We start from the raw sequence: 25,198 nt of genomic DNA, 5'->3' as shown, positions 1-25,198 counted from the left end.
ATCACCAGTTTCCCAAGCTGATCCATGTTAGATCCATGGGTCAGAACCAAGAAAAGGAAAAGGGGTGGGGGCGAGGATAGCAGTGCTCTATGCACCAATGGGGCCAAAGAGATAGGAAATGTCACATGCTTTGGTCATAAATTGTCCCACTTCCTACAGCAAAAGGTGCTGCTACATCAGATCCACCTACCCAGAATCAGGGCACCACCCAACCAGTTGCCTGCACCATTTATACCATGTGATCATGAAAATGATGGGGCATCAAGTCAGAATGCAACACTCCTGTCTGTCATGTGGCTACGCAGGTCAGTACAGTGGGGTCAGGGTGGGAACAGCCCTGCCCAGGAACAGACAGAAGAAACAAGCCTGCACTGCATGCATTCCTTCAATTTTCATTTAAACCACTCTAAACGCATATAGGCTTTCCTGATATTCATCTCCCAAGATCTTTACAGATCAGCACTGCCAAGGAATCATCCACCTCTGGGGGAAGGGCTGGAGGGAGTGTCCACATCCATCACACAGGTCTTCTACTGTTTTCAAGCATGGGGCCCACAAGTCATGCAGTATGGGTATTTCCATGTGGCTAGGCATACCAAGAAAGCAACGCATGCTGTCTTGTCTTAAAACCAGCTAATGGACTGACACTCCAACAGGCAGAAATACAAATGAACATCACAGCTCAGAACTTGTCACTATGGTCTGATACTTGAAATCAGCCACTGACGTGCACGCAAAATCATGCTTAATACACAAAAGCAAATTCAAAATAGTTATTAAGGTGCTAAGAGAACTGCAGGGAGAGGCTGTGACCCTGTGTGACTAAGCAGCAGCTTATGAAATGAAAAGAAGTTCTATCCTCAGAGTTTACTTTTCTCCTGGGATGCACAGCTCTTCCCATTCAGTACGCTTCCCCTAGTTTCTCTCCCACCCCACCACTGTCTCTTCCCCCTGCCACTGCATACTCTCAGTCTGCTGGGGCTTGTACAGTCTGGCACTAGTTCTACTGTGCTTTGGGGGAGTGAGACTGGCAGTCTCTCAGAGGACCAGCTCCATTGCCTCACTAGTTCTTTGTGATCTCACTGCAGAGTCCAGCAAAAAGGGAAACCAAGATTTTGCCCAGTTGAAAACTGCAGCAATTTAGGGGCCGTGCGCATACAAGGGAGTGTACTGCAATTACCTGCTCTTCTACAATGGAAGTGCAGCTAGCAGAGATGCTAAGTGCTGCACAATAATGATCTATCTTCATCCGACAGGCAGGAAACACCGTCTCTGTTCATCAAGCTACACCCGAACCATGTTGCAGCATCCACAGCCTACACTATGGCTGCCCTAGAATGAGAGTCCTCAAGGCAGACAGTCTGGGGAGGGGCCAGCCATGGGCTGAACCCTAACATTGAAATAAAGATGCAGAAGGCTTACTCCAGGCCAGCCAATCAAATCTGCCAGACCGTTTCCAGCAGTTCAGACACTGCTCCCTCCTTTGATCAAGCTAACAGGCTAGACTTCCTCAGAGACTTCCGAGGAGGAAGTTCTTAGCAGTTTCTCTCCACTGGGTCTGAGAGGGCAGAGGTGGTGTGGGAGGCGAAGAAAAGGGAGGGGAAAGAAGTTCAAAGACAGTCAAGAGGTTAATGGTCAGCAGGTAAAACAACCCAAAAAAATCAGTCTATTCCCACCCAAGGAAAGAATATTTGTCAGAACTTTTATGTAAGTATCAAAATATGCTGGCAAGATGCTGAAGTGTGAACTCTGTCTGGCGAACAGGTGGGAGAGAAGATCTCGCCCACACCAAAGCAAATCCCATTGATTTCAGTGGAGTTACTCCAGATTTGCACCAGTATAAAGCATCAGGCTCATCTCACTGCTCTTATGAATGAAGGTGGGAACAGGGTTGCTAAAGATAACTTTGCAAAAAAGCTATTAATAGTAATACTTTGCATTTCTATAGCAGCTCTCTTGCTGCTCGGCAAACTCTAATCTAGGCCTCACTACGGGTCTCTGGGTGGGTGGGAGTGGGTGTTATTACTTGGCACATGAAAGGTTAACCAGTTACCCACTTAACCAGCAAGCATCGCCCTTAATGGATAATGCTTACTGGTTCTGGTTAATCGGTAACTGATGGCGGGGGGCCCTGCTATGGGCAGCGGGCTGCTCCAGCCCCACAAGAAGGCTGCCTTGGAAAAGGGCTGCTCCAAAGGAGAGTGGGAGCCAGGGGCCCGTGGCATCCCCAACCCCCGCATGAGATTTAGGAGCCCGCCAAGCCAGTCCCAGCAAGGGGGCTGGGAGCTGGTGACAGCAGCAGCCCCAGCATAGATCCTGCTTAGTCAGTTAACCTGTAAGATGTTAGATCAACCTAATGTTTAACTAGGGATGTAAGGGAATAGTCAACTAGTCAGCTACCTGGTAAGCATATGCTTACTGGGTAGTCAACTAGTCGCTTGCTCCCACCCCGACGCCTCTTTGTCAGAGGCAGCAAGTGGGGGAGGAGGAGAAGGAGCCAGTCTGGGGGGGATCCAGCTTAAAAGCCTGCACCATCTGTGATGCAGAGGGGGCCAGGGGCAGAGCCGCAGCATCCCAGAGCCAGCACGAGCCAGGACTATTCAGTCCCGGCTCACTGACCCTGGGAGTTAACCCTGCTGTGGCTCTGCATTTTACGCCTAGTAAGATCCTGGCAGACTCTTACTATATTGAAAATGCAAAGCCACAGTGGGGGCAGTTTCCAGGGCTGGCACAAGCCAGGACTAAGCAGTCCCAGTTTACATGGGCTCCGGGACACTGTGGCTCTGCATTTTAAATGCAGAGCCACAGCAGGGGTAGTGAGCACCTCCCCCTTATCGACTAATCAGTGAAAATTCCATCAACAACTCAATTAGCTAACCGCAAATTAACATCCCTGTTTTTAACTGGTTAACTGATTAACCAAGATTTTACATCCCTAACCGTTACTGGAAATTTTAGACTAAAAATGAGAAAATAAGGCACAAAATTTTAAGTGAAGATAATTAGCCATTGGAACAACTTAAGGGTTGCAATGGATTCTCCATCACTGGCAAGCTTATATCGAATTGGATGTTATTCTAATAGATCTGTTCTAGTTCAAATAGCAATTCATCCAGGGCAGTTCAATGGCTGGTGTTACACAGGTGGTCAAGGAAGATTGTCACAGCGGTCCTTTCTGGCATTATAATCTGTTTGTTATCCTTGTGGCAGAGATGGGGACACTGAGGCACGGGTAGATGAAACTATTTACCCCAGGCTACAGACCACATCACAAACAAAGATGGGAATAGAACCCAAGCGCTCTAATTTCCAGTCGAAGCACTACACAAGGCTGCTTCCTGACTTACAAATGGGTGATTGCAGTAGCTGCTGGAAGGCTCTGATTAGCTCCTCTCCAACAAGCAGTTCTCCGTTACAATATTTCTAGAGTACTGGTCTATCATGCACAGGAGCTGCACAAGACTGCAACCCTGTTAGTTACCATGACTACATCACCGTTCCTGCTCAAGATGGAGATGACAGGATCAGCAAGTAAAGTAACTGAAAGGAGCTGGCGTTACCCTTCATCCTGAAAGAAAGAGATGGAACTAACCCCAGGCTGCACTCAGTTGGCTGCATGCTATGCTAGCTTCACAGAGCTACTTACTGCCATCAGTTGCCCTCTTCAGGGAACTGCTCAGATGGATACAATTTTCAGAAAGAGTGAGGCTGCTCCAACAACTCTGCTGGCAGGCAGCTCCCCTGAGAGCAAGGGACCCTGCTGTACCAGTCCCCCCAACCTCATCTGCTAATGAAGAGAAGTGCTGCTGCCGAAGTATAGGTTGCATAGGCGATCCCCAGCACGAAACACTCCAAACAGCCTTGCTGCACTGCATGCTGGGAACTGCACTATCCATGGATGGTACCTTCTTAAGAGAGTCCCAGAGTGGCTACCATTTGTCCCAATTTATGCTGACGAGGTATAGCCCACCAACTCTAGGCAAGTAGGTGACATAACAAAATGTGGACACCATCCAGTGTAATAAACATACTCAACAGGCAGCTCTGCTTTGCTACTGGCCTTTATACAGACAGGCTCAGCAGGGAAGCCTAGGAACTGAATGGGCTATGGTGAATCTAGAGAAACACATCTGGGTAGGGCTGAGGGACATTCATGAGATGCCTTCACAGCCCAGGCTGGGCCTCTTCCCTAGATCAGTGTTTCTCAAACTGTGCTCCATGGAGCACAACTCCAGGGGCTCTGCAAGGTTGACAAACTGGAAACATCAATAGGTACAACATATACAATCAGTGGACCGCTGGGGCTCCACATACATTTTTATGCATGTAAAGGGCTCCGGAGCCCAAAAAGTTTGAGAACCGCTGCCCTAGATGAATGCAGGCCTTCAGTCCTTAGGCTGCCCAACCAGCACCTCTTCCAGCACAAAGGATGCAGGATACATGACTGAGTGGAACAAAAAGTCTCTGTATGTTTCGGTGATGTAGGGAATCTCAATGAAACCCTGCTTTTTGCTGTCATCAACCTCATGAAGAGCTCCTTAGAAGGCATTCAGGTTCTCCTGGAAACCCACGTCGCCTGCTAACCTAAGGTCAAGAATCCCAGCAATGCTGTAGCCAATTGATATTCAGAAATCATGCTGGAAGACAAGGAAAATCAAATGCATTACATTCAGCTCTCAGCACATGACTCGGGAAGTTGGCACAGGCCCCCAGAGTCACCTGAACCCAGCTGAGCAGCAATTTTGAGAGGCCCTCTCTCTCCCATGCAACCCTCTCCACTGTTTTCCCAAAACACTGGTAACAGAATGTCCTGGCGCCTGTTTGTTTGGAAGATCACACAGCCAGTTAGCACCGCAGCTGGGTCCCTCCAGCATGGCCTTCATTAAATCCTTTCACCAGAGCGGTTTATTCACAGGTGCAATATTCTGCAGTCTTCCCTTTTACTACAACATTGCAATTAGCCCTGCTGACCTCTGAAATCCTCAGCCTCTCTAAGCAGCCATGCATTAAATCCTGGATTCAAGAGTGGAAATAGACTTCGTAAAAGGCTTATGGCCCTATTTATTACATTATCCGCATGACAGATCCCAACACTATAGCATAATACCTCATTTAATACATTGCAGTCATTGCTTGCTCTGCCTCTGTGCCAAGACAGACAGACAGGTAGATAGCAGAGAAAATAGCAGAGCCCTGGCAGATGTCTATTGCAGTCCATAAACTTGCACTGCTAAAGGGATGCAAACACAAGCAGAGATGTGCCTCTAAACAAAAGATAACACACTGCACTTCTGCCACACATATATATATATATACACACACACACACACACACACACACACACACACACACACACACACACACACTCTTTAGACAAGGTCACAACACAAACTGACCACCTGGGACATCACACGGACTCCAAAGTTTTTGCTCTGGATGGGTCTCTACCTTGGACAGTGCATTTAACAGGCAGGAAGCTCAGTGGCACAGCAGCTCTTCATTCTTACTCCTCTGGGAACAGGCTGGTGCCTGGGATTGCGTGAAAGTACCACAGGCAGCCTTTCCCATGATAGATCTCCAGAGAAGCATTCACTCCAACCCTTCCGCCATTCTGTACACTCACATGCATGACAGCAGCTGTCAGCACCATTCCTGGGTCCAGCAACATAGGGCTAACTGGCACGGCTGACTCTAAATAAACAAAACATGGGGATGTCTAATGTAAATCACTTGCTAACAACAAAAACCAGTGAGACTGGACACAAACAGCAGAAGCCCAATGCATGGGAAGCTTGTGCTGCAGGTAATGCCATGCATGCACTGCAGCTCCTCAGAGGTCAGCAAGCTCCCAGCAGCATATTTTGGGCATATTTCTCCTTTTGTAAAGCATGCCTTTAACAAGGAAACAATAAGACATTCACTGAGCTTAACAGTTAAGTAGCGAAGGGAACGTCCACATCCCCGTGGAAAAGATACACAGCCACATCCTATGCATGTTCCAGTCAGAGACCGGATCACAAGTCAGATCAGTTAGCACTTCAAACAGCACAGCTGAGCAACAAAGCCTAAGTCAGAGTAACCTGGGTTTGAATATCATCTCTGAAAAGGAGGAGACGTCTGTGGGTGTCTCCATCTATACAGTTATAAATAGACGGGTACAGAGACTCGTGAAGCACAGAGTGTTCAACATATCCTGTATTCTTAGGACAGCAACACAGATATACACAAATGAAGGATCCCACTGGATCAAGGGTCAGGCCAGATAGGCTGGGCATCATGATTAGTCATAAATCAGATCAGAGAGCTCACAGGTTAAATTAGGGATTGTACTACACATCTGTGGGGAGTGATCTTTCCACTGACACTGGGATCACGCTTCAAAAGGATTTTATTTCTGAATGTTGCTACGGCAGAATCCCCAGATAACATGAGAGACAACTGCATATTGCAGTACCATTGGGGAGATGACTGTACAACACTGACTACACATGGAGACTAATCCTGTGTTCAGGTTCTTGTTTGAGGCTCCCATTGAAAACAACAGGAGTTCTCCAGCTGTATCTGAGCGCAGAATTGGGCCCAAGTGTGCATCTCAGGAGCTGCGTGTGGAGTGTGTATAAACTTGTTAACCTGAAATAGGAATGGTACTTGCAGGCCACACTGATGGTCCAGCTGGAAGAAGAGACCAGAGTTCAATCTACTTCCTCAGGAAAGTCCAGCTCATAGGCTGCATCCGCTTGACGCTCTCCTTTCCAGATGGAGTGATGACACTCAAGGAACAGGAGTGCCAACCTGTATTCCGCAGGGTGACAGTGTGTCAGATAGGACTGGAACTCCAGATGCTCCGATAGACCTGTGTGTCTGGTATTTTTCAGGGTGGATTGCAGTTTCTTGCGCTAGCCACTCAACTCATTCAGCCAAGCAGTGCAGTAAAGCAAGGGACAAACAAGATGTTCTGTAGCCACTCCTGACATAGGAATCAGACACACTGAGACTCTTTCCAACCCATAGTTTTAAAGGGCAAACTGCACATTTTTTCATTAAATGAGCTAAATGCATTTTTAATGTGCTCAGTGCCACAAATACCAGGGCAACAAAGGGCATTCGCCTTGACTATTGTTTCCCTTTCCACCCCCAAATGTCACTCCTGCTGGCTCCGCTCTGATGCCCTGGAATTCATCATCCTGAGATGTCGCAGCCACAGTTCCCATTAGAGCCCTGCTGAAGCAAAGAACTTGCAGAGGTGCAGGGAAGTGAAGTTATTTAATCCTACAGCACAGTTTTGCCTCGTGCATTTCTGAAAATGATTATTTCATTCCCACTGACGTATAAAATTTTAATAAAAACATTTGGCCAAACTTGCACTCTTGCCTCTGATTATATTTAGATATTGGAAAAATATATCTGAGATTTATCTTTAAACAGTTTTTTATCTGCTGCCTCCACATAGGATGCTGGTTGTTGCTGGTAACAGCAATGAGAATAATCCCAAAGCGTGAAAATTACAAAGGACCCAATTTTTTAGGCGCCCAGCTGCCCTTTACATATCTCAGTGAACTGCTGAGAAATTACAGACCAGTCAGCTTAACTTCAGTACCCAGAAAGATAATGGAGCAAATAATTAAGCAATCAATTTGCAAACATTTAAAAGATAATAAGATGATAAATAAGAGTTAGCATGGATTTGTCAAGAACAAATCATATCAAACCAACATACTTTTTTTACAGGGAAACAAGACTTCTGAATGAGGGGAAGCAGTAGCTGCGGTATATCTTGGCTTTGGTAAGGCTTTTGATACTGTCTTGCATGACCTTCTCATCAACAAACTAGGGAAATGTAACCTAGATCAGGAGTAGGCAATAATTTTCACAATTCCAAGAATTTTGTAGATGGTCATGGGCTGCACTTTTCTACTATATTAATGGAGCAGGTGAGGGATCTGAGATGGAGTTTAGGTGCCAGATGTATCTCCAGGTGGGGATAGGGAGGAGGGTGTGCAGGATTGTGATCTTGGCCAGGAGTGTAAGGCGGGGGCAGAGTCTGGAAAGGGGGTTGGATGCAGGAGGGGACTGTAATCTGTAGTGGAAATTTGGGTGCAGGATGGAAAACCAGGTGCCTGCTATGTGGGTGGAAGGTGCTTACCATAGGCAGCTCCTAGCCAACAACCCAGTGGGAAGCTCAGTAAGGCTGCCTCCTGCCATGGACCCACACACCTCTCAAAGCAGCTGGCTGGTGGGGCAAGCATGTCTCTGCACACCCCTTATGGGGAAGGGGACAGATCAGACCTCCACACGCTGCCCACGCCCACAGACACTACCCCTGCAGCTCTCATTGGCTGGCTTCTGACCAATGGGAGAATGGCGCGGGGGGGAGGGCAGGGCAGCACTCAAAGACCTGCTGCCCCTTCCCAAAAAGGGGTGTGCTCACAGAGACATGGTTGCCCCAGCAACCTGCCATTTTGAGCAGCATATGGAGCCAGGGCAGAGAAGTAGCCTGCATGAAGGGCCCCACTGGGCCACAAGACATACAACCCACAGGCAGTATTTTGCCCACTCAGATCTAGATGGAGCTGCTATAAGGCAGGTACATTCCTAGACAATAGTTATGAGAGGTTCATAGTCAAGCTGGAAAGGCATAACGAGTTCTGGATCTGGTTCTGTTCTGTAATTTCATCAGTGATTTAGATAATGGCATACAGAGTACACTTATAAAGTTTGCAGATGATACCAAATTGGGATGGATTGCAAACACTTTGGATGGTAAGATTCAAATTCAAAATGATCTGGACAAATTGGAGAAATGGGCTGAAGTAAATACGAGGAAGTTCAATAAGGGTGAAGAAACAACCAGTTCCATATTTACAAAATGGGAAATGATGGCTCAGAAAGGAACTTAAACAACAATGGTCCTGGAGCACCTTAGAGACCATAGTTCCCGCTAAGGTGAACAAATTCTTCCCCCATCCACCTCCTCTGGTGGGTGGGGCCAGCTGAGACAGTATGGTGAGGGAGCTGCTGGGGCAGGAGACCAAGTCCTGCTGCAGCCACATGACGGGCAGGGGGAGGCCTGCTCTGGTGGCCAGGGCTGCCACGTGGCATCCTGTTTTGGTGGCTGGGTCCAGGAACGGGACCTTCCGCATGGCTGGAGGGAGGGGGTGTCTGCTCTGGCAGCTGGGAACAAGATATGCCACGTGGCCGGGGGCGTCTGCTTCAGTGGCTGGGGCTGCCATATGGCGGGGGTGTCTGTTCTGGCGCGGGGCCCGGGAACAGGACCTGTCGCATGAGGGAGGTGGTGCTCCAGCAGCTGGGAACGTGTATGTGTTAATAAATTGGGTGCCACGGTAGCACACATCCAATCCAGCACACATTACCTCAATATTGATGAAGAAGCCAAAACTCACTCCATTCATGGTTGGAAAATCTTAGAGGGAGCACTGTTAGAGATTAACAAGTCAGAGATAGTATCATGAGCTTTCATGGGCACAATCCTCTTCATCTGAAGAAGTGGGTTGTGCCCATGAAAAGCTCATGATACTATTTATATATTTTTGTTAGTCTCTAAGGTGGTCCAAAACGATTGTTGTTTTTTAAAGTTTTTTTTTTTTTAGTTACAGACTAATATGGCTACCCCTCTGAGACAGCTTAGAAAGGAGTATTGTGAAAAGGTATATGGGGGGGCTCATAGTGAATTATGAGTTAAATATGAGTCAACAGTATATCACTGTTGCAAAACAAGCAAACATCATTCTGGGATACATTAACAGGAGTGTTGTAAGAAAGATATGAGAAGTAAGTTTTCTACTCAACTCCACACCGATACAGCCTCAACTGGAGTATTGTGTCCAGTTCTGGGCACCACGTTTCAGGAAAGATGTAGACAATTTGGGAAAAGTTCAGAAAAGAGCAACAAAAATGATTAAAAGTCTAGAAAACATGATCTATGAGGGAAGATTGAAAATACTGGATGTTTTGTTTGGAGAAGAGAAGATTGAAAGGGGACAAAATAGTTTTCAAGTATATAAAAGGTTGTTACAAGGAGGAGGGGGAAAAAATTTCTTAACATCTGAGGATAGGACAAGAAAAATAGGGGTTTGAATTGAAGCAAGGACAGTTTAGGTTGGGCATTAGAAAAAACTTCTTAACTGTCAGGGTAGCTAAGCACTGGAATAAATTGCCTGACGGAGGTTGTGAAATCTCCATCACTGGAGATTTTTAAGAGCAGCTTAGACAAGCACCTAGATGGTCTAGATCAGGGCTACCTATGCGGCCCATGGAGCAGTTTGGGTTTACACGGGGCTCAACAGGTGGCCTGTGGGTGGGATCTTTGAACATGGCCTCCACTGGGAACACGCTCCACAACGGCGAGGCGTCTCCCCAGTAGAGTGAGCACTGAAAGACGAAAGCGGATGGGCTTGTTGGAACAAATGGGTACAGGGTATTGGCATTTCTAGCCCCGAGGGAGGAGGTGCCAGGAGCGCTGGGGCATTGTAGGAAGTACTGGCCATGTAGCCTTGTAGATAGAGCCTGAGAGGTGCTGACTGGCTTACATTGGCCACGTTTGGGTCCAGCACCATGGCTTAAGGCTTAATCTTTGTATCCATGCCCACCAGTGTGAAAGAAGCTATTTGCATGTATATACAAATCACACGCAAGTTGCAGCCCTCAGCATGTGCTGTGAGTATCATTGTGGCCCGCCCAGGGCTTCCAAAGTTGAGTAGCCCTGGTCTAGATAGTACTTGGTCCTGCAAGGGGCTGGATTAGATGCAGGGGACAGAACCAGACAACTCAGAGAGGTCCCTCCCAGTCCTGCAATTCTGTATTTCTTTGATTCTATGATTTTCAAAAGCACTTAGTACTCAGACTCTGGATACGGAGTACCTGTGAATATCTTCCCATTTCATTTAGGTGCCAATGGGAAAGACAGGCTCTTTGAAAGTATGACCAATATCCTCCAAAAAAGTAAATACAAATGTGTGTTTTCAGACAATCTGTCATTTGATCACAAGCTAAGTAGCATAGAGGGGAACAGGATGTATCCCTTTTGCTCTAGTCACTAGGGATGTGAACAGCTAGTTGACTATCTGATAAGCAAGTGCTTATCGGATAGTTGACACTAGTCGACTAGTCGCTTCTGCCCCTCTTGCTGTCTCTATCAGGAAGAGGCAGGGGGCAAAAGGAGGGGGTGCTCCCTGGGCTCCACACGGCGCTGCTGCTTTGAAATGCCGCATGCAGTCCAGGGCCACCTGGGGAGTCCCGTGCTGGCCCCGTGCTCCCTGTGACATTTCAAAGTGGCAGGGTTGCATGGAGCCTAGGGTCAGTGGGGAAGTCCAGGGGCCAGCGGGGAACTGCCTGAGTCACCCACTGGTCCAGTGCTCCCCGCAGCACTTTCACTTTTGAAGTGTAGCAACAGCCCTGTGGTTGTTGCTACACTTCAAAGGCGGAGGCACCCTTATCGACTAATTTGCATTAATCTAATTTAACATCCCAACTAGTCACTAGACATGCTGTCTTCTATGTTTGGTGGGTTTCAGTCTAGGACCTCATACACAGAGAGCAAATCCCAAAATTGGCAGTTTGAGGACTGAAAACAACGTGACTGGACTCCTCTTTGAGCCCTAGATGAGATTCCTCCAGGTCAGGATGATGCTGATCATTCCTTAATTAACTATGTATTTAACACCCATAGCGTACTTAGTACTAGGTACCCTACAGACAAATAGGGAACTAAGGTCTCTGGGCAAAAGAGCTTATAGTTGAATTGGTGACACCATGTAGGAAGATTTCACTGGTACTGTCTGTACAATACCTGCTTTGATAAAGACATGTCTTCAGTCTCCAGGTCTATTCATGCAGCACCTTTCCCCAGAATTAATTAATTACTCTCACACTCACACTAACACTCACAAAACCAAATGCTGAGCAGATAATGGCTCGCACACAGAGAGAAGCCACATGGAAAACCAGCAAAGAACAACCAGGCCAGTGGTTGCATATTTGGGCCTTAAACACTGTAAAACTAGAATGGATGAAGAAAAGTAACAAGAATCAATAATCGGCAATAACAGACAAACAAACAGAATCTGAGAAAAGAGGAGGGGGAAATAGGATCATTAAGGCATTCAGAACCCCAGGGAAGACTTAACAGCATATAAACTCTCCAGCTGGGACCCTCCCAGCTCATACTCACCCCATAGCTTCCCCTCAAAGCACTCACAGTTTGGTGATAAACACTGCAGCTTCTTTCCCCACATCTCTAGTTTCACTCAGCTGCCCCTGCAGTATGAATGCAAGGGGGGAAGAGAGTAAACACATTAGTTTCTCTCATACACCTATTGCTTCTTGTCACTAACTTCAATTGTAAGCTCTGTAGTGCAGAGCAGCTGCTTCACTTCAAACCTGTAAAGCACAAAGCACTCTGCAGCCTCAATCCCTGTCTGGGCCAAATGAAACAATACTAGGCAGTTCTGGCTCTTCACTGTCATGAAAGAACCAAGTGGAGGGTTTAAAAATGCCATGAAAAAGTCGTCCATGAGATTTTAGTAAAAGAAAATTATGGGAACATTTATTTATAATTTATAAAACTACAGTCTAGATGTTTGGCCTAATTTGGACTAAGTCAGACATGGGCAACTTGCAACCTGCAGACCTCCTGTCCGTCCCACTCCCCCACGTGCCTCTCGCATACTGGGGCACTGGAGTCTCGGACTTCCTACTAAGGATGTTAAGTAGAGGTTAATTAGCTAATTGACTAAATTTCCATTGACTACTCAATTAGTCATGGGGGAGAGGGGGGCTCTTGCTACCCTCACACTGCAGCTCTGCAGTTTAAATGTAGGAGGAGCTAGATGCACAGGCAGCCCAGCTCCTACTACATTTAAATTGCAGAGCCGCAGCGGGGTTAGCTCCTGGGGCGGCACGAGCCAGGACTGAGCAGACCCGGTTCAGGCCAGCTCCAGGACCACTGCGGTTCTGCATTTTTGCACAGCTGCAGCAGGGGTAGCTCCTGGGGCCAGTATGAGCTGGGACTAAGCAGTCTTGGCTCACGTCAACTCTGGGACCGCTGTGGCTCTGAATTTCAATGTAGTAAGAGCCTAAGCTTATCAGGTAGTCAATTACTCGAGTAGTTGTTTACATCCCTACTCCCTCCTAGCACTTTCAGGGCACCATGAATCTGGTGATTTGTGCTCCATCCCTGCTCCCACCTCTCCTTCCCAGAGCTTGAACAGCAGTGAACAGCTGATTCGCAGTGCTCAAGCTCTGGGAGGGAGGGAGAGGAGCAGAGATGGAGCACGAATCAAGTGATTTGCGGCACTTCGAAAGTGCTGGGAGGGTGTGAGGGAGGGAGGGAGGAGGCATAGTAAGTGCCAGACTCCAGCGCCCCAATGCATGAGAGGCACTTGGTGGAGGGGGCCAGACAGGGAAGTGAAACCCCAGTAGGCCACAGGCTGTTGCAGCTCACTGAAATGAAGGAGGGCCATTCATGTGGCCTACTCGCTATTCTTGGTTGCCCATCTCTGCTGTAAGCCATTTCATTACATCCCTCTTGCATGACACAAAGGGAATCGTTAAAGTGGTCCCTTGATCAGCTCTAGGGTGGATGGGAAACGAAGACAGCCAACTAGTTATTGCTCATGAGTGGCCAATACATTTTTTAAATAAACGTAACAGGAAATTCAATGAAAAGCTTAATTAGCTTAAACCAAAGGGTTCTGAAAGTCATAGCCACCCTCTTTAAACAAGGGGAACCCAGCACATTGTGTCCAGCCTGTTCGATTCCCTAGAATTCATGGAACAGGGAGAACATACTGGAACAAAGTTCACCACAGCCTCACTGGATGCCAGAGCAAGAGCATTCATGCAGCTGGAAAGATCTCTGTCAGCTGGCACAAATCTCTATGCAATCCCTCTCGGCTGATCTATGGCCTGAGTGTCCCCTGAGGAAGTGGCGAGGGGTACCAGGATGACCATACAGGGCACAGAGACTGAAATGATTAACCATGGTTAAAGATAACAAGCAGTGCTGTGGAACTTTAGAGATGAATCAATGTATTAGGTCATGTAAAACCCACTTCGTCAGATGAGTTGGAGTGGAAATTACAGAATCCAGGGTATATTTAACCGCAAAAGCAGTTACCTGACAATTGTGGGACCAGTGTTAATTACACTAATTGAGTCAGGCTGGATGAGTCCCATTCATAGTTTTTGATGTGTAAATACAAATATCACAGATAGGAGAAATTGCCTTTGTAGTACGTTAACCAGTTAATATCTTTATTCAAGCCCAAGCTGGTGGTGTCAAATTGTAAATGGCTAAAGATGTTGCTTTCAGAAGTGGGATTCACAGTTGAAGGGTTAGCAAGTGATAAGTGTTGCCTTAAGGAGATGGCACATTTTCCCTTGCCAATGTACATACACAGGACTCTCAAACTGTTGGAGTGAGGGTTGCACTGGCCATTTGTCCAAATCCAAAGGACCACATTTCCTTTGCACAACAAGGAGCAAACTGCACGGTTATCTTCAATAAAGAGGCAGTCCACTGACTCTGTACGGTTCACCTTGAAATGCTCTTTCTTGATCCTTAGAGAAGTGCTTTCTTTCAGGGGAAATATAAAACTAAGGCTCCCTTAGCACTTGCCTTCAGTGGAAGTCACATAACTGATACAGTAGTAACCAGGCTAACACCAATACTAGATGAAATCCTAATCACTGTATGCTCTTCTAAAGCAATCCGGACAATTATTTAGTCCTAGATAGTCTCCCCTGTGCATGCAGAAAGTGCAGTCACTGTTGCATCCTGCTTCTGCAATATATCTATTGCAACATTTCAGTGCTATGTTTTCACTTTCAATAACAGCTAATTTCTACCACCAAGCACTCATCTAGGTTAAAAACAGCCCAACAGCAGAGACTGGAGACAGTAAGCAACACTTCCTTTTCCCCAGCATCAACCCATGGAGCAAGGGTGGACAAAAGGGCCTCCGCGGGCCAGATCCGGCCCACCAAGTGGGTGGATCCAGCCCACAGAGGCCCTGCTGCTCTCCCACCCCCAGGCCAATTAGGGCCCGGGAGCGTGAGAAGCCTTTTCCGCTCTGCCTAGCATTTCAAAGCACCGTGTGCTCCTGGCAGGGCAGGAGGAGGCTTCATGCGCTCCCCAGGCCCTAATTGGCCTCCTCCCACCATGCCAGGAGCACATGGCAGCTTTGAAGCACTGCACTCTGCTTGCTGGAGGGGTGGGGGGGGGCGGCAGAGAGAGACCGGAGGAGGCTTCGTGCGCTCCCCGCCCCCAGGCCAGAATTGACCTTGGGGCAGGAGAGCGAGGGAAGTCTCCTCCCACCCTTAGGGGAATGTGGGGTGGGGGCAAAGGCACTCCCTCGCCCCCAGACCAATCATTGTCTGGGGGTGGGGAACCCAGAAATATCATGGCCACGCCCCTTCTGCTCGATGACCCACCCCTTCCTGTGCAGCCCAGGGCCACTTCAAAAATTTCTGAAGTGGTCCCGGACAAAAAATTATTGCTCACCCCTGCCATGGAGAGTCTGATCCTGAGCTCACTTAACCCATATAGCTCCACTGAGGTTAGTGGATTTACACCTCATTTATGCCAAAAGAAGTGAAAACAGAAACAGACCCAGAAGCTGTGCTCAGGCAACTTGCAAATGCACCACACAGGGATCGAAAAGAAACCTGATTAGATGGTGATGGGCTTTCTGGTGCATGCATGTATTTTAGCTATGCACAGCAAAATGTTCCTCTGCACACTGCTCTGACCACACCTGCCTCACACACACAGGAACCTCAGATCTTGCAACTTGGTACAAATATTCTGGTCCCCTGGACAGTCTTGTATGTAAGGATTTCCTTGCACGTGAACTGTAGAGGAATTAGGGCTCTTCAGGGGAGGTGAAGGTGGCTCTTAACCTGGTGACTGTACGGCCACACTGGCTGGGATTAATAGGTTACTGGCCACTTTTCTGAATAACAAATGTGGAAGCTGCAGCGGCAATGAACTCCACGAACTGAAACAGGAACTGAGCTGTCTGACCAGCAAAGACTCTCTCACCGGAAAGGAGCTTTTTCTTCCAGCATGCTCAGTGCTGCTGCTAGGCGCAAGTTCACAGCTTAGGAGCAAGACAGAGAATTTAACAAGTCCATCTAATCAAAATATAATTCCCAACGATGATTTTATTGCATGAGCTGGAGGCATTGCTTTCATCCTAAGCTGCCTTTTATTGCTCCCTTCAGCAGCAAAGGAAAACAGCTGCGTAAAGAACGGTCCCAGGAGGAACAAAGGGGAAACATCACATCAGTGTTTCGAATGCCCTAGTCTTTTGCTCTTACAATATAATCAGAGATGAGAAGCCACAGTCATCTGGGACTCCTCAACCTCTGTGCTGCTACACACAGCAATAGCAAGGGGGGCTCTTGTTCCACAACACGTGAAGGGAAATTTGCATCATGTTTAACTACTCTAGCTTCCCTCTAGAAAGCCAGGAAAGCTTCTGGGTGGAGAATATGGAGGAGACACAGAAAAGAGCTGCTGAGATGCACCAGCAGTCCCTGTCTCTTACTGCTGCATCATTCACTCCATACTTCAGGCATTGACTCCACTCCCCCACACACACACCCCTCCACCCCCACACAAAGTATTTGCCACTTGGGTTATAATTCTGAAGCATTTTGAAGTGGAAAACACAAAAGTGCTAATGACAAACTTCTGCCTTGTCCTGTCTTGGGGGCACAAGGAGAGAATAAATGAAACATGGCCAAGCCGCCCTATCAACCAGGACAGGAGCCAGATTAAATGCTAAGAGTTCACCCAGCACACCCAAGTGCATGCTTCCCTAGCTAGTCACATACATGTTGGTGTCCTGAAGTAAGCACTTGTGGAAAGAAGCCGTGACCTTGTTCAGCTTCTCCAAAAACTAAGGCCAATGGGGATGTTTACAGGGTTTGATTTCAGATTTTTTTTTTAATTATTGTATCTATTGCATGAAACCCTGAAAGTAAAATGGACTAAGAGCAAGAGCGGAACCAACAAAACCATTACTACTTGCAGGCCAAGGAGAAGTAGTGTGTAAGTAAAATGCCTGCCACACCCTGGATGCTACTGCAAGACAAACAACAAACAAATAGTAATTTGTGTCCTTTCATAGTCTAGGCCAGTGGTCCCCAATGTGGTGCCCATGGGCACACCATGGCGCCCGCCGGGGCATTTATGTGCACCCGCTGCATGATCTGGGTTGGTGTCTCCCCCAGCGCGTGGCACATGAGCAGGGCCGGCCCCAGGCAAGTGGTGCATGGGCAGCCCCTGCCCCAGGTGCGTGGCACATGCGCAGTGCCGGCCCCGGGTGCGCGGTGCATGGGCAGCCTCTGCCCGAGCGCACGGCGCATGCATGGCCCTGCCCCTGGGCACGCGGCGCGTGAGCAGCCCCGCCCCCTAGCATCTGGCATTCCCAAAAGGTTGGGGACCACTGATCTAGGCTGAGAGAAAGGTGGAAAAGCAAACCAGTGTACAAGCTCAGGAACCCTCTGGCGTCACATCTGCAAGTGCTGCTAATGAAGACAGCTTCAATGAAACAATGCCAATTTACACCAACTGATTCTTTGGCCCATTAACTTTAGCATGTCAGCACTCTTTATTACTACAACTTCAGCAATTTTTTTAAACTCTCTTTCTAAGTCTCCACAACCTGGTATTTGTGTAGTAGGCAGTTTGGACGAGGCAATAGGGAATGTCCTCCCAATTCATTTAGACTTGCAAGGAAAATGTGGTGACTATAACACCATTTGCAATATGGTTGCTGAGCCAACACAACCTGGTTCACCAGGTCCCATTTTAGGGACCTTCTGCTCAATACATGCAGCAGTGCACCATCCCAAACGCAGCCCTGTGGAGCAGACGCCATGCATTCCATTGAGTACTGTGGCCAAGGAGAAGAGAAATGTGTTATGTTGCCAGGGCTGTGTGCCACAGACAGCTATGCTGTTCAAAAAGCCAGCTCCAAGGCTGGCTCACTGACAGTTTGCTGTTTGCAAGGTTTAGAAACCAACTCTCTCTGTTAAATTATTTTAGCCTGCCAAACCACCACGAGAAACATAAGCCTCTGACAACGTTGCCATGGAGTGCAGCTACGCCATGGAACTGGAAGCTGAGAAGTGGGTTCTCCCGACCAAAAGCAGCCTGTTCTGTGCAGCATATGAAAGGAGTCTGGTGCATTTCTGTAGACAAGCATCCATATCTCATCACATTCAGCTTCACGGTTGGCAGGGTCAGCGAGAAGCCAAGAACTAAATGGGCTATAGCCTCAACCATAAAGGCCGTTCTTCCAGGGAATGCAGGCCTTGGAGCTGTACCTGCTCTGTGGTGAACAGAGGGATTTGACCTCTAGGACTCGCTGTCAATCTGGCACTATATTTGCACCCTGAAAGTGGCACATTGGAAGGACAGTGCAGAGTGCCCTCTGCACAAGAAGAGTATCAGTGTGTAAAGTGCCACTGTAGTGAAATGTGTTTTCACCAAAGGACCATGAGACTAAGTTCATGTCAGTTATTTATGTTCACTGAGGACTCATCCAATAGCAGAGGGGAAACCTGAACAAACATCTATTTTAGTTTCCCAAGAGGAGCAAAAACAAAATACTACAGAACTCTTGCTGAAGATCAGGAGCTTCTTTAATTTCCCCATTTTGCCTACACAAGTCATAATGTATCCCTCACGTCTGAGCCACCCTCCTTCCAACCAAGATGGTGTGAATCAAGTCCTGCCCACTGGTGAGCCCATTAATCCTAATCAGTGTGTTGGCTAGAAGGTCATTGTTAAGTGTCATGTAATGTTCCTTCCCTGCTGTCTGTCTCTGCTAGCCTGAACAAGAATGCCAAACTGCCACATGACTGAATGCTGCTGGGCCAGTCCCTAATTTAACTGAAGGAGGCCAAAGGACATGGTATGAAACCTCAGTGTCTTCCATTGTGAGCTGGATATCTGCTAGACATAGAACATTAAACCCACAGCAACCTGCTCCCAGCCTAATCCTCCAGTTTGCTCAAAATAAGAGTCAACCATTGGGCCATGGAAAAGGGAACATGTGCATGGCAGGACTATGCTCTGCTACTGAGTTGCATGACAGCACTTTATAACAAAGTCAGGTTCAAGGCTCAGCCGTTTAAAGCCAGTCTCCTTAAGGAGAAGAGATTCCTTTGGAAATGAGTTGTGACAGTCGGGAATTCAGGAGGGAGGGGCGCAGAGCATATCTGTGGTACTTTTAAGCCCTGTTGGGTGCCATTAACCCTCTTTAAAAAAAAAAAAAAAGTCAGGGGCCGTACACAAGTGAGAAGAAAAAAAAAAAAAAAAAAACCACCACCTCACTGACGTGGCCGCTGACTGAGAAGGAGAAAGATACAAGAGACTCCCCACGTTCCCCTGGCACACCAGAGCCTAGAGTCTAGTACGGCCCAGACTAGTAGCTTGTGTGCTAGAATCACACAGTAGAGGCTGGCTCCCCAGTGCTGGGGGGGGGGGGGGGGGGGTGAAGAGCTGTGAGCCTTGAGGACCAGATTCAGGCAAGCCAGGGGACACATTCAGCTCCCAGGCCTAAGGTTCCCTACCCCTGCCCTAGAGGGAGTAGAATTTCTTACTGTAAAGAGGCTTTTGACACTGGAAAAGTTAATGTGGGCAGGCATGCTACAACAATTTCTATAGTGGGGGGTGCTGAGAACCATTGAACTAAACTGAAAACCCTATCATGGTAATCACTTCAAGCAAGGAGATGCTGCAGCACCCCAACACTCCTAATTCCAAAGCCTATGATGTGGAATAGCAGCTCCCTTTGCCACAGACAGCAGGTTAGGACCTTAATTATTCACCAGGGGGTAGATTTCTTTGAATCACAGCATGAAGAAACGAAAGGAATGTGCTGGTACACAGACAAATCCCCCAACCCACACCAGGGTACAACCAGTGAATTCCTACTATGGATAGTAAAAACACGGGCAAATTGCCAGAAATGCAAGGCTTGAAAATGGGCTGATCCATCTGAGCATCAGTTTTGAAAAGGGACCAGTCTCTCCAGCATGCCCACCATGGCTGCCAAAGGGAATTCTCTGCCTCTGCTCCTACCAGTCAATATCTTGTCACTGAAAATGACAAAATCGGCAGCAAGCTGTACTCTGGAATTTTTGCATTCAGTACTGTGATCTAAGCTGCTGGTGCAATTCTAAGCAGTGGCCACCTCAACAAAATGTTTGTACTTTGCTTTGGATGTATCAATCTGTTCTGTGACCAACTCAGATTTAGTAATAACTGCAACACTTCTCTAGACTTGTACCCAGCTACTATTCTCAGACCCTCCTTCCAACTTCTTTTCACTGACTCACTCTACAAGGGAACCTACCTGCATGCAGTCCAACAAAAGGTATGCTTGGCACAGGTGCAAAGAAGGGGCATCTTTGGCTTGGCATAATTACTCCAGGCCTCAAGACTAAAAGCTATGATAAACAGCTATTGAACCCGAGGAGCACACAAGAAGTAGAACATGGGTTCCAGCTATGACAAATCGCTCAAGTGACGCAGGGCTCTAGAGGAGAACAAACTGCTTCATGATTAACAGTAATAATTAACCTGCCATACTGCTTTTCAACTGAGAACCTCAAAGTGCTTTTGCGCCTATTAATGAATTAAGCTGTTCACAAGGTGCAGAGAAGCTAAACAGGGAATAATATATTTCAGTCCCTGTGATCTTTAAAGGACTCCAAGCAGCAGCCTGTGTTATTTTTTCCTATGCTAATTTTTAAACAAGCCAAAAATGGAAAAGTCAGACTGAGTCTCATTATTCCAGAGAATCAGAAGATTCCATAATCCTACTGATATCACTGGTAGCATCCATTATGCCTGGCCGCTTCCAATGCCTAGTACCATTGACAAAGACAATTGCAGCTAATCTTTCTTTAAGATGAAATGAGCAGCACGGAATGTATTAAATTGGCCATCAGGTCACTGAAAAATAAGACCATTTTGGTAAGAAAAGTGAAACATAAAAAGAAAGCCCTTTTTTCCTCTTTCTGTTGCAATGCAGTTATCATGAGAACCACAGTTGCCTTTGATATGTAATTAGAGTTTAGCATGCACCCTCAGTACAATCCTGACATTAAGAGGCTGATGCAAATAACCATCTTAAACTTGCACCGCACCTCTCAGGGATTTTGTGTTTAGGTATGCTGGACCACTAATCACTTACTGCTTTTAAACACCTTGCTGTGAATTTCTACAATACTGCTTGAAAAAGAAAGGAAAGGGGGGGATGATGAGGGAGAACTGGAGTCCTTCAGAATTTCCATGAAGGGGAAATGAATAATATTCATGATCTCATGGCCTCTGGACATTGTAGCCTCTTTTCATAATCTGATCCTGTGCTAGAACACTGGAGACTTTGCAAGAGCAGCTTTCAGGCTTCATTGAGAACTCAGTAAGCCAGTTGTAAGCTCAGGCTAGTACAGTAGTAATGGGGAGAGACGTCAGAGGCAAGCCTGGAAACCGCCTCCCGTTTATAGTTCTAAGTAAAGCATGTGACTGGAGCCTTCACTGCAGTTTCATCAGAGGTTAAGGTACAAGCATAGCACACACAATTTAAATCATTTCTCAAACAAATGCATACAAATCACATGCTGGGACTTTCACCCTTCCATATATGCGGAGGGGAAAGTGAAATTAAGTTAACAAAAGCACTTTCCATACAGACTTCAAACATTTCTGAGGAAACCTGTGCAATCTGCAAAGATCTGTTTGCTACAGTTAACATTATACATATAACAGAAGACAGATTAGCAATAACACTATGTATGTACACAGTGCTATTACCAAACTACTGTATATGTGAGCATATATACACAAATACAGATATAGATATGAGATGCAAACTCAGTAAATATGATTTCAAGAAACATCATGGAAAACGCACTCTTATTTCATCACAATCCATTTCCCACTTCCAAACTTTGCAGAAAATGTTCACCGTATAGTGGTGTTGCAGCAAACTTACAAATTCTCAGAAATGTCTGCATTGGGGTATAAAAAAGAAGGGCAAAAAGAGCCTCCTTCTCGGAATAACATTTTTAGATTGGAATTTAAAATGCAAAAACTACATCTGGCAAAGTGCATGCCCAGCAGATAATTAATTATTTCATGTTAAACAGAGATAAAAGATACATTACTGGGTATTATACCCAAGAACTTTCACCTGCATAGATAGATTTTTACACATTGTAAAATTTCTGAAATACTTTGTTTTTGTAGACTGACAGCTATACAATCTTATATTCTCCACTGTTTCCTCATCACTAATTCCTCTGGTAATAATAAATCCTTCCAAGCAGAAAAAAACCCCTCAGTTTATAAAATATTCTCTCCTTATTTCTCACCCTTTATCTGCACTCAAACTGTCAGCAGCTCACAGTTAATAAAGAAAGTTGCCACATATGTCCCCACAGTCAATGTCCCATGCCAAACTGGAAATCTCCAGTGCTAGTGTTTGCTTCGGGAGCCACAGGGTGCACATCAATCTAGCTTGTGGCAAGACCTGCCTAGTTCTGTCTGGCACATGCACCAGGGGCAAATGAGATTGACTAAGTCTTCAACTATTATTTGTTATGAACCCAAACAACAGTTTTTCCCCAGCTCCCTGCAGTCAAATAAACCAGTGAGAGAAAGGCACAATCAAAGCTGTTTTGTAATCTGTGGTTATGAGACTGAGGGTGTGTGGGGGTAGGGAGGGGGAGGGCATAAGTAACTACAGAAAACTCTTTACACTTGCAACAGGCTCTGGGCACATAAATCTGGCTACAGACTGCATGGTTGTGCTCCGGATCAGTCACGGTACCAGCTACTGCGGAGTTTATTGTTTAGCCCTCTCCACTACCCCCCAAAATGGAAAAGCATGCAGCCCTCTGACATATCTAGCACGCTCCCTCTCGTGATCATGCAGAAGCTGCCAAGGAGACTTAATCTGATTTTAATACACGGCTCCGTCCAAAAAGGAGCTGATCCAAAATTTTAAATTGCTTATGCAATAAACAGTAAGACCCCCCCACCTCCACTCTATCCCCCAGATCTCAGCCTGCATGCATGTAATGGACACACCACATGACTCATCCGCACAGCCCAATTCTTATATGGCCTCACACCACACAACCCCATCACTGCCATATCTCTGAAATAAGGAGCAGGGGCAACACAATCCTTAATCCAACACTACTGAATCCCAGCCCCAGCATTCGAGACGGGTTTTTTGTTGGGATGGAGAAATCAACCCAAGAGACATCAAAAACTCGCCTTTTGCCCCCTCCCCCACCTTCTTTCACCCACTTGTCTGAAGGGAAAAAAAGAAAACACACTTGGGATGATGGGGGAGGGGCGAGCAGGAATGAGTATGTTAACCTGACAACTTTAAGGAAGTCTGCACCCCCAGGATTCTCAAACTGAGGGTCCTGAGCTCCCAGGAGGTTGTTATATGAGGGCCACAGGCTGTCAACCTCCAACCCCAAAACCCACTTTGCCTCCAGCATTTATAATAATGTTATATATTTTTAAAATGTGTTTTTAATTTGGGGGGTGCACTCAGAGGCCTGCTGTGTGAAAGGGGTCACCAGTACAAGTTTGAGAACCACTGAGACTAGACTACTCCTTTCCAGCGTTCCCCCCACCCTATCGCCCCCTCCCATACCCGGACCCGCCCCCGCTGCCACCCCTTTTCCCCACCAATTGCATTTCCCCAGACTTCCCCACAGAATAACCCTGCAAAGACGGACTGAGCCCTGGCGCCTTAGCGCCCACCCCCACCCCGTGTGTGTGTGTGTGTGTGTGTGTGTGTGTGTCCGTCCAGCCCGGCATGGCAAAGGCGTCTGCATCTGAGGCAGCAGCAGCACACAGGAGTCCACGTGCGAGTGGTGCTGAAAGTGCCCGGGCGTCACGAGCTTTCCCCCAACCCAGGGCTCAAGCCTCCACGGGTTTCTCCCTGCGAGCGCAGCAGCAGCCTCCCGGGTGCCATATCCCCCACTGCTGCGTGGGGGGCTTTGCTCACGCACCCCCCTCCATCAGGACTGCCGGCTGCAGCCTCCCATGCTTCTCCTATGGGGACTGCAGCAGCAGCGTGCAGCCCCCTTGATAACCCTCTGCCTGTCTGCTGCATGGAGGAATCACGAGTCCCTGCACCCCAAGCCTCCCTCCCTGCTGCAGAGCGGGAGACAGGGCTTCCTGCCCCCACAGACTTCTCTCGCCCTCTCCGCTGCAGGCGAGAGACCAGGACTGCCCCTGCCTTGGTGCATGGAGACACCGGAGTTGCTGCACCCCAGACTGCCCGGCGCTTAGAGCATGAGGGGGGAGCAGGGGTTGCTGCGCCCCGGATTTCCCACTGTCTGGTGCATGAGGATCCGGGCTCGCTGCCTCGTGCACGGAGGATCCGAGACCCCTGCCCCTCGCAACTCTCCTCTTCACGGTGCATGGGGTGCAGTGCAGGGCACCCCCGTGCCCGGGGGATCCCGGCTCCCTGCCCGCGGTGCACGGGTGCAGGGCTCGCTGCGCCTGGCCGGGCCCCCTGCCCCGGTACCTGGCTGTCGGTGAGATAGCTGAACACGAAGGAGGAGAGCTCTTCGTCCAGCAGCGCGCTGCAGTCTGGCGCCGGCTCCGCCATCTTCCAGCTCCGGCCGGCAGCGGCGGCACCAAGCATGCGGCGAGCCTAGAGCAGCGCCGAGCCGGGAAGCCGGCGGGGCGGGGCGGAGCCGGGCAAGCTCCGCGGGGTGGAGCCTGGAGCCGGCCTGGTAGGGGCGGGGAGCTGAGCCCGCCAGCCGGTGAGAACGGCTCCCTCCCCCCCACGCCGCCGCAGAGCCCGGGAAGGGGCCGGTCCTGCCCTCTGGGGGTTGCTGTTCGAGTTCCGGCCCTTTTCTCTGCGTCCCCAGGGGGGCAGGACCCGCCAAGCCTGACCCAGGAAGCACCCCCCCCCCCCGAGCTTCCCCCACGGCTACCAGTTGTGGTTGAAGTACTCTGGTGCTTTCATCACACGGTATCACAGTGAATTAAACATCCATCACTATTGGAGGCTCCAGGATAATCCTGGAGAGTTGGCAGTTGTTCACCCCTCCCCTCTAGGGGTTAGGAGTCCCTGAAAGCTCCTGGGGGGCTTCGAGCCCTTCGCTGAAAACCTTTCCCAAA

The 25,198-nt window shown here is 48.0% G+C and overlaps 1 protein-coding gene across 2 annotated transcripts in view; it reads right to left on the bottom strand.

The window, feature by feature from the left end:
* The window catches only part of PPARGC1B (PPARG coactivator 1 beta), a 103,627-nt gene extending 78,631 nt beyond the window's left edge, over positions 1-24,996 (bottom strand). Inside the window, exon 1 of one of the 2 annotated variants that reach the window (XM_025178968.3) lies at positions 24,597-24,996. In XM_025178968.3, coding sequence (XP_025034753.3) covers positions 24,597-24,716 — 120 coding nt within the window. In that variant the 5' untranslated portion in view covers positions 24,717-24,996. The remainder of the gene's footprint in view (positions 1-24,596) is intronic. The other variant, XM_006138100.5, reaches the window with a different exon arrangement.
* Between the last annotated feature and the right edge of the window lie 202 nt (positions 24,997-25,198).

Source organism: Pelodiscus sinensis, chromosome 16 (assembly GCF_052426305.1).
Source record: "Pelodiscus sinensis isolate ZL-2025 chromosome 16, ASM5242630v1, whole genome shotgun sequence".
Taxonomy (NCBI): domain Eukaryota; kingdom Metazoa; phylum Chordata; order Testudines; family Trionychidae; genus Pelodiscus; species Pelodiscus sinensis.
Note: the sequence above shows the minus strand (reverse complement) of the source record. Positions and strands in the feature narration are given on the sequence as shown.